The sequence below is a fragment of the Ursus maritimus genome, unplaced genomic scaffold (assembly GCF_017311325.1).
Source record: "Ursus maritimus isolate PB19 unplaced genomic scaffold, ASM1731132v1 scaffold_15, whole genome shotgun sequence".
Classification (NCBI taxonomy): domain Eukaryota; kingdom Metazoa; phylum Chordata; class Mammalia; order Carnivora; family Ursidae; genus Ursus; species Ursus maritimus.
Window position 1 is genome coordinate 16,504,099 of NW_024423897.1, and position 10,231 is coordinate 16,514,329.

General features: G+C 40.6%; 1 protein-coding gene across 1 annotated transcript in view; it reads right to left on the reverse strand.

Annotated features, from left to right (window-relative positions):
- Positions 1-5,743: 5,743 nt before the first annotated feature.
- LSM11 (LSM11, U7 small nuclear RNA associated) overlaps positions 5,744-10,231 on the reverse strand; it is a 9,375-nt gene continuing 4,887 nt past the window's right edge. Inside the window, exons 2-4 of the mRNA XM_040630360.1 lie at positions 8,666-8,805; positions 6,682-6,765; positions 5,744-6,212 (exon numbers count right to left, since the gene is read on the reverse strand). Coding sequence (XP_040486294.1) covers positions 5,802-6,212; positions 6,682-6,765; positions 8,666-8,805 — 635 coding nt within the window. The 3' untranslated portion in view covers positions 5,744-5,801. The remainder of the gene's footprint in view (positions 6,213-6,681; positions 6,766-8,665; positions 8,806-10,231) is intronic.

Here is a 10,231-nt window from a genome sequence, read left to right on the forward strand (position 1 = left end):
TATTCAGGAAAGTCACGCGGTAGGGCAATAAACTTTTTGTCCTTGCCTCTAGAATCCAGGAAGCTTAGGAAAAGATAATAGATATATCTCATTCCACTGGCTTCCATCCCCCTGCCAATATTTGTTACTGTACATTTTAAATGTCAAGCAAGCTGACTGTTCTGCCTTTATTTTGATTAATGAGGACATTCTCATTTAATCAGAAGTCTGAGATACAAAACAACCAAGCAAGGGGAAGAATTGGAGCATGTGGGTCTTGCCTCCTTTCCATGCACTGTAGTGGTTAGAAATTTCTTGAATGTCGACTAAGCCCAGCTTAATAAATTCTTTGAAAGCGGGGGATTGGGTCTTGACAGTTAACTTGAGGTTTCCCTCTCTAAGCCTCAGTGTGATTTTTGTCTACCTTGCCAGGTGACTAAGTTCTGAAAGCACGCAGAGGAGATCAAGTAATCCGTGTGGCAAATCTTAGGGAAGTTCAACTTCCTGTACATGCACAGAGGGAAGCTCGCAACAAATTCAAATATTTCTGGAACCATGTGAGGATCAATTAGTCAAATGTGGTCAAACCCTCAGTGGGAGCACAGTGAAGTGTGATCTTAGCAGATCATGAAGAGAGGGGGGTTAATGCCAGTGAGCTATTAGATAGAATAAATTCACAGGGCAATTACCATTGCTTGGAGCTTAGAAGAGATAATTCACAATGTGGGCCATGTTCCTTTTCTAAGCATGAGCTTCTAATAAACATGGAAGAACAAAGCCACCCCAAGGACAGCTGATGTAGATGTATGTGCTTTGATAAAGAAAAGGTACGAGGTTACAACAATAAGCTGGCAGAAGGCTTGAAAGGCATTAACTTTCTAGGTCAGTGTCTTCTTGGTAATAGACTCCCATGTCTCCTTCCCTCCACCGCCCCTCAAAATCAGCAGAGACAAAGCAGTCAGTACATTAAAACAATCGTATTTATTACAGTTTCCAGACTCCCATATGACACATACCTAAAGCAGAACACTGCAAACTGACGTAACTAGCAGCAATCCTCCCTAAACATGAAGAATTTAGGTGAACTTCACAATTAGGAGTAATTTCAAGACAAGATTATAAGTTATGGTTTTTCTTTTAGCAGCTGGTATATGAATAGTGAAACTATAAATACAGAGAGTCATCCAGGTTAGCCTTGTCTAAAAAAACATTAATAAGTCACGGTGCAGAAGGGTGTCCCCAGGGTTGCCAAACAGAAGGCTAATGTCTTTAGATGTCAGTATGAAATAAGCAAATCACTTTCCAAGACATCGCTCACTATCTGTGTTACTGTCAGGACAACAGAAAAAGAACTGGACAGCTGCCCTAGAACCCAGCTCACACATACTTCAGCCAGATAATCATTTAAATAATACCCCCTAAAATTGTTTAGACATTTTCCCCCACAGTTCTAAAAACATAACATCAGACATAACATCAGACATTTGCTCCAAAGGACTAAAAATCAAAAGCAATTGCGATGCACTGGGAATAGCTTTATAGCTTTCCTGAGGGACAGCTGCCATCTTTTCAGAGAGTGTTTTTCAAGCAGCACTAACTCTGGTAGCTTATCAAACTACTTTTCATTCTAAATAAATAAAAGACCAACTGAAGGTCTCAGGTGTATTTATTTCTTTTCCCCTAGATCTCTGAACCATCCAAAGCCATTCCTTGACAGATAGCTTTCGTTTTTATTAGAGGAGTGCAAGAGAACTTACAAACACTTGAAAAATACTCAAAACACTGAGAGTAAAAAAGGCGCAACCCTTCTTCAGAGCCCAAGAACCTGTGACAGGAACCCCAAAGGCTTATCTAAAATTCACCAACTCAATTTGCCAGAAAGTAATGACAGACCACCCACCTTTGCAACATAGGCCCAGATAAGATTTTCTTGCTTTATAATCACTAAGAAAAGCGTCTGAGAGTCACTGCCCAGGAAAACACAGGCTGGTGAACGGAAGCTACTGAAAAGGGGTTGACTGTAGTGTACATATGGCGCAGGGAAAGAAAAATTAAAATGGCTGCTAAACCATTATATTTACACCATGATACTCTTAACGTGAACCTTGGCCTTCCCATAGCAACCATGTCATTCATAAAAAATACATATAAGATGGGAAAGCTTTGGGGCAGCACCAGTGACAGCTAGCCATCTTTGAATAATTTTAATTTTTCCTAAAGGCAAAAATTAAGAGAAAATTTACAAAATCAGTTCTATTTCATGATTTTGCCCATGTCAGCGGCTACGGGGATAGTGCAAATACAAATACAAAACCCCTCAGCATCAAGTTAGGGTCCTATTTTTCTCTCAAGGGGTAAGCGGTACACCTAGACTTCTGCACACAGCTTCTGAGGATTAAAGACAGCTCATAGTTCATGCCTGACAATCTCCAAAGGTACTCCTGGATAATTTTACCACAACGAGAGATGAAGCCCCTCCTGACCCACTAACAACTCAAGGATTCTCATGCACCTAGACTTTAATGTGAATGGTTTCTCGGCTTTCTGACTTGATATGCACCATGCAGAGAGAGCAAGGAACGGACTGGTCTAAAGCCATCTGCCTTAGACACTGCTAACGCTGGCTAACTATCTCACAAATGGCCCACCATCATAAGATGGTCTCTAAAAGGGAGCAGAGCGCTTCCCAAGTACTAGAACAAACAACCTAAAGCAGAAGTTCTGCTGGTGGTAGAGGCGCAGAATCACCTCTGTGTACAAAGAATGGCACATGAAGTCATTCTGGGCGTGAAACCACATCTCCTGTGGCTCAGTGCTTTGTTGTCATCTAACGAAGCTGGCTGCTCCTCCAAAGACCTCAAGAAGTGCACAGGTACGCCCCATGAACTGTCTCAGAAACGGATTCCCATGCTAGAGATGACTCTGAAGAACCCCAGTTGGGTGTTCAAAAATAAATACTATTCCTACCAACTGTCCTAAGCCCAAATCCCTGGGGAATACCAGAAACCAGTTATGTTGCATTTCAGCTGTGCAGGGCCCCCTCAAGTAGGCTTGTGGGGGCCTCTAGAACTCTACCATTCTGGCTGTTACTTTCCCTTTTTCTTTCCTTCTCCTGAGGAAGACGACTTCCATTATTTTCATAGCAACTTATTATAATGTTCCAGGTGATGACACATTTTGAGCAGCACATAGGTTATTAGGACCAATTTTTTTCTTCCTTTTGAAAAATTTCTACAATAATAAAGAAAAGGCAATAATTTTAAAAATTGACTTCCCTAAAAAAGAATTGTCATACTTTGTACAAAACAGCACATTTACTAAATAGTATTCTTAGAATCACTGTCCAAACCAAATCAATAAATGGGGAGATATGGGCACATGAGACTGATCACATGGGTTTAAAATAATTTTCAGAGCCAGAATTATTAGATTGGACAGAAAAGTAGCAAACCAATCGTTATCTGGACATACGAAAATTATATACAAACATGAAAATGCAGCATGTGTTTAAAATAAATCACGTTAGATTTAGGCACTAAAATGAATGGAAACTGATATATTCCTTTTGATACCAAATGTTTACCTATTGGGGAAACCTGGTATCTATTGCAGCTTCTAGCTGAGGGACAGAAAGGCAGGCAGAGGAGGACATCTAACAGGAAAGACTAGTAAAGAGGTAGAGGCAGGGGTGCCTGAGGATGAAACAAGATAACTATTACTTGAGGAACAGAGATTTTAGACATACTATTTAGAAGAGAATTTAGATGAGCCGATTCCAAAGATAACCGCTTGACTTTGTAACATGGAACTTCTCTAAGTGTTTATTGTATCTGATATGGTTCTAAAGAGGAATATTTACAATGCATTTTAAAATAAAAACAAGTAAATGAAACAAAACAAAACATCTTCTACAATTCCCCTTTGGGGATGTGTCATATTTAGATGTGCATTGTCCCTTTGGTACTACCATATAAACCCCTTGAAAAGTTCAGGGGAATTCTTTCTGATGATGATCAGAACAGGGTTGGGGCTGGGATGTGGGGGAAGCAGCAAAGAAACATTACTCTTCTTTTAATGAGGATATTCTTCTAAGCACTTCCACTGTCCTTTAGGAGAAAAGAATGGATTATGGAAAATAGTTCCTGAAGATATCACTGCCGTCTGAGGACGAGTTCAAAATTATGACACCTACGGAGATGACTTTCATATGTAGCACCCACCTTGCTCATAAGACATAGAACTCTTACCAAGCTATGAAATATAGTTAGTAAAAGTTACTCATGGCACTTAAATATGTTGAAAGACTTTAAAATGCCTTCCTAAAATTCTTTGTCTCAGTGCCCCTGTGAGGTAGGTGTCTGATGGGAAAAACTGAGGCACGGAGGGGTTAAGTCTGCTCTCCTTTCATTGCATGACGAGCCAGTGGCCCAGCTACCAGAAGGATCAGGTGTCCTAACTTCCTCAACATTATTCACCCTGCTTCTCAGAAGGCTTACCTAAGTTACACAAAAAATACAGCAGGGGAACTTTTTTCCCCCAAACATTTTAACTAGTCAGCTATTTCTTATTCTCATTTTGAACATAAGTTATTCTAAAATAAAACCAAATATAAACAAAACAAAAATCAATATTGCCTAAGAGTCTGTGTCAAGATGTAGCCCATTCCGTACTAGTGACTGAAAAAGCATATGATTCAAGTAGAAGTATCAGAGGTGCCATTACTCAAGCCAGGCTGTGAGTGAAGTGTCCCTTATAGATGCCACCCACTGTACTTTGTAAGAACCTCTTCGGCATGACATTACGGAATAAAACTGCCACTCCTGTTTTACGGAAATACCATTCTGAAAGTTAGTCTACACAGGCCAGCCCTAACTGGAAAGGGAACTCTCAACCACGTGATGCGTATGTGCTACTGAGTTCATGCAGAACTCTTTGAAGCCAGACATGAAGGTCACAGTCACCTGCCATAAAGCTCACGGAACAGTCCACACTACATACAGAAGGGCAATACACTGGGTACATGCACTAGCACCATGCCACAGAAGTGAGAGAAAAGGACAAGAAGCCACCTCATGAGCATCTTCTAGTCCCATCTGCCATGCCATTCTCAGAAGCTACCTCTGGTAAGGGGGGGAAGACTGCTGAAGTCCTGTATCCCTTTAAATAATAAGGAGAGGGGTAAGAACAGAATATTCATTGTTGGCTGCTTTGAGCATATCAGCATCCAAATCTTACTCTTTCATAAGCTGGTAGCTTTCTTAGTTTTACAGATATTCAAAGGTAATAAATTACATTTCGCGATCAAGAGAGAATGGTGTAGAGCAAAATTCAAAGGTCAGTTACAAGTTGTGGGTACAAGGAAGACGACAGGGAAATTTACATTGTTACTCTTAGAATCAAATTCATGAGTACATAGGGCACTAGCTTTTAGAAATGAAATCATTTTTTTTGAGGTGTTTTTTCCCTCCCATCCTTATAGTGACTGTGGGGTGAATTTAATTCATACCATGGCCCCTAATTCAAATGGAGATTTGATATTTGGTTTGAGTGTCTAAAGTCGACCATGACACCAAATAAGATGTATGTTGTTTCCTCTGTACAGCTTTTGATTTGATATTAATGCAAATACCCATCCTCCTAAGGCCTGTGTCCCCTTGAGGGAGCTCATCTTCCAGAGGGCCTGAGCCTGGCTCTATGCTCTGCGCATGCAGGACCAGAGGGAATCATTCCAACTCGAGTTTCACTGGGATACTAGGATACAGCATAGCAGCAATTCATGCATTTTATTTCTAAAAACCAAAACTCCAGTGAGGCCGAGCTGGTCACTGTGCAAGATGAACCAGCAGGACATTCTCGCCTCGAATGAAAATCTGATTTATGTGTCGAGTGAATACCTGCTGGTAATCCACTTTGGGCTTTCGCTTTTTCTTACGGGACTGACCCCTGGAAAGGGTGGTAGCCCTGGAAAAGGTACCTCCCGCACTTGACCCTTCTGTCCGTGTAGTCCTCCCTGACATCTCTGACCTGGACTCCTCCCTTGCAGATGCCTGCAGAGAAGAAGGGACGGAGCGGGAACGCCTGCGTGAGCTCCGGTCACTATCTCCTCTTCCCCACACTGAAGCCACCTTCCAAGTAGATGTCTGGGAATATCTGGACAAAGTGGAGTCTTCAACTGCAGACTTAGAATCGGCTTCCTTTTTGGAGGAATCTTGAAGTTTTAAGCGATCAAACAGCTATAAGGAAAGCAATGATAAATATCAGCCTTCTCTTTAGCCTTCAACATCCTTCTTTCAATATATAGAAAAAAACCCCCACCAGATTGCTTAGGTTTTATAGACCCCTTGCTGTACAATTTTTAAAAAGTTAATAATAAATCTTCTGTGTGTAGCCATAATACAGATATATCAATAATCTGTCAAGAGAAAAGGCACCTGCTTTTTTCTGTGGTATAAAATGGAAAGACTTCTAAGGCTTCTAAGAGGTAACTTGTTGCTTAAATACTATGCAGGTCAAAAGCACAGACTCATTTGCAATTAGGTGAATGCATGAGAAGCAAAACTAATGAAGATCTTGGTCTAGGCATGCATAGTGGACAGTAACTGAGCTCTCCCACTAAGAAAACCTGGTCACCAGGCTCGGTGATCTTCATTTCTAAGCTTGAAAGCACACTGGGTACTCAGGAAGTCAGGGGAAACGGCCTACCCTAGTGAGAGTCAATGAAGAATCCCGCTCATACGCTTTGCCTAGAACAGGTTTTCGGTAGGTCTCATCCACATCAGTAAGTGCCTAGAGAAATAGCCCAAAGGGGGAAAAAATTAGGCAGAATTATTTTAAGGCATAATTAGGCATAAATTATTTTTATAGCTTCCAGGAAAAATTTCAAAAGCAGAATAAACACCTCATTTGGCAGAACTAAACAAGTGACTCCGCTGTTGGGCAGAAAAAAATGGCAATCCCTGGCACCCTCTGAGTAAGATTTCCAAGCTGCTATCACCATGTAAGATGGGTTTCGTCTATGGTAAGGGGCCTTTACAAATGCATGGTAGAGGTTTGCAAATTTCAGTGTGCATAAATATCTAGGAAGCTTATTAAAATATAAATCCAAGGCTACTTCCTAGATATGCTGACTCAGTAGGTCTGGGATGAAGCTCAGGAACTTTCTGTTTTAACCAGAAACTCCATGATTGTGATATAGGATACCCCTAAGCCACGCTTTGAGAAACACTATTCTATTACTTCTTTTCCTTCCTCAGTTTCTAGGTCTTATGACAGCAATGAACAAGTATTAATCAGAGTTACATACAGAATTGTTGGTGAATTTTTGTCTCTGAGAGATCAAATTCATAGGACAGCTATTTAGGATCAAATGAGATTATGTATGAGAAATCAATTTGAAAAGTGTAACTCACCCTACAAATATAAGCTGGCAGGATTATTATTATGACCATCATATCAAAGATGTTGTCTTAAATACTTTTCCTTCAAAGGTAAAACTGTAACAGTAAAGTACTTTCCCCTACATTTTAGATGTAAGAAAAGTGGGCCTCAGAGAAATTACCTTGCCTAAAGTAACACAACTACCAAGGTTAGGTAAAGCTAGGATTCAAATTTAGGTCTTCTGATTCCACACTGGTTGAAAACATGGTCTTAGGAGTCAGAAAGACCTGGGATAAAGTTCTAGAACTTCCACTTACTAACAGGGTAATCTGGGCCAATCAGGCAATATCTCTAGCCTCAATTTCTTCATTTGTAAAATGGAACAGTAGCAAACCTTGTTTACGGAGATAAACCCTTAGTACACTATCCAGCAAATGCTAAGTGCTTAATAAATGTCAGCAACTACTATATTCACCCAGGAGAACACATGGACAAAGATAAAACGCAGGAAAAAGAAAAGTTGGAGATGGGAGACCATATGAAAAAGAAACACCAGAAAGCCTGGTGTTTCTAGTTTAACTTCCACATATTATAGTGGCGCTATAATGTATCTCTTCACTCCTACAAATGTCTAGTAGGCGGTAAGCCTCTAGGAGAGTGGGAGCGTATTTCCTTCATAAGGAAATACCTTGCAAAGTGCCTTGCTTATTAGAATGTCTGCTTCCCCTCTATCTTCATCTATCTTCCCAAAACTGTAGAATGAAAGTTCCTTTCTGAAGTTTCTATACCTAGCACTGTGGTACAGTACCAACCAAAGTGGGAAATCAATAAATATTTTGAAATGAATGAAAGAATGGTCAGTAGGAAATTGATACAAAACTACTAAACAATTGAAATGAATAATTATTCCTTAAGGCTGGGTTTCTTAACCATAGCACTAAGGATTTTGGACCAGATACGTCTTTTTTGTTGGGGGGTTATCTTGTGTATTGTCAGATGTGCAGCAGCTCCTCTGGCCTCTACCCATTAGATGCCACAGTTATGACAATTAAAAAACGTCCCCAGACATTGCCAAATGTCCCTAGGAGGGAGAGAAGTGCAAAACTATCCGGGTTGAAAGCCAATGCCTTAAAGAAAAGGAAGCAATAGAAAGTACTCTTTTGTTGTTGGCCAAGAGAATGCAAAAATTCTAGTTCTTCTGGGAAGTTATTCTATAGGTCTTCCTAAATAAGGTTACTCAAGTCATTTAGACATATAAAAGATTTAATCCCTAGGAGGTTCTCCAACCCCTTGAGAAAGACTTAATTACCATATTCCAGAACTTGTCAAATGCGACGAGGAAGCCTGTACAGACACCCCGAAGACCCTTGAAAGTGCGGATATGAACATTCACCTTCACTCCCTCCCGGATACAACGATGGAGCTCACCCAGAGGGCTGCCTTCATGCACTGAAACAAGACAAGAACGGTGAGCATAGCATGAACATCTGCTCTCATTCCCAGAATTAACAACTGAGACCACCCAACCATCTCCAGCAACATTAGACAACATGGTGCAGCGGCAACCTCACTATGGAAACGGGAAGGCCCAATGGGCAACATAAGTAGTACAGGCAACATACACTGAAATAAGGCAAGATTCCACCAGAACAGAGATAAAGCATACATCTGGCTATCACCCAAATGTTTCACCACTCGTATATCCTGTGTTCTATGATGTCATTGATTTTAAAATGCACCATTATTTAAAAATTTTTTTGGGGGGGAACTCCACATTAAATGTACACAGCAGCAGCAAAATTCTTCTCAGTCTGTATCTGGGTAAGACAACTTTTTTTTTTTTTTAAGATTATTGATTTATTTGTCAGAGAGAGGGGGAGAGAGAGAGAGTGCACACACAAGCTGGGGGAGCAGCAGGCAGAGGGAGAAGCACGCTCCCCGCTGAGTAAGGAGCCTGAAGCGGAGCTTGAGCCGAGGACCCCGGGGTCATGACCTGAGCTGAAGGCAGATGTTTAACTGACTGAGCCACCCAGGTGTCCCAAGACAACTTTTTTAAGGATAATTCTCATGAACCACATATCCAGTTTGACTCTTACAAAAAAAAACCCCAAAATCAAACAACTTATTCACATGTTTAAAGGAAACAAGCCATGTAATACATCTGCCCTTAAACATGTGCAGTCCTCTAAGAGAGAATGGACTTTTGGCCCCCATCTGAAGACACTCCATGCCTAAGCTCTCTGGAGCCGCTGGATTCCAATGTACGTCATCTTTACACTAGAAGGAAGAGACCTCATTGCACTCCAAGCCTGGTTGATACAAAAGCACCTGCTAGGCATTAGGCTCCTATGAGATTGCTGATAAGCATCACATAAAGAGTATGACAATTCACGGGAAGAAGGCTGGGACTATAAATTACAGCCTTTACTATGATGGATTCTTTTTTTCAGAGCTTGGGAACAGGGATGAATTTTATTTTTATTGCTTTACATTAACTTAGCCTTCACAATATGATGGCTATACTATATAAAACCTTCCAAAAGAAAACCACACGTGCACACACACACTCTTATACTCACACTCACACATACACAGTCTCAGTCTTTCCCTCCCAAGTTTGCAAGGCAAAATTCTTTGGAGATTGATTATTGCCATCAATAGTAAACACAAAAAAAAATCTGTTTTGTTTCTAGTGACATGAAAGAGAACAACAGTCCTGCACTTCAGTTTGGATAACTAAGCAGGTTACTTTTGACCTCCTTATCCCTCACTCATAGATCAGCTTATAAATGATGGCAGTGATAAATTAATGAAAGAAAACACTCTTTGAAGAAAGTAACTTAGCAGATGAGAAGTAGGAGTTTATGTCAGACTG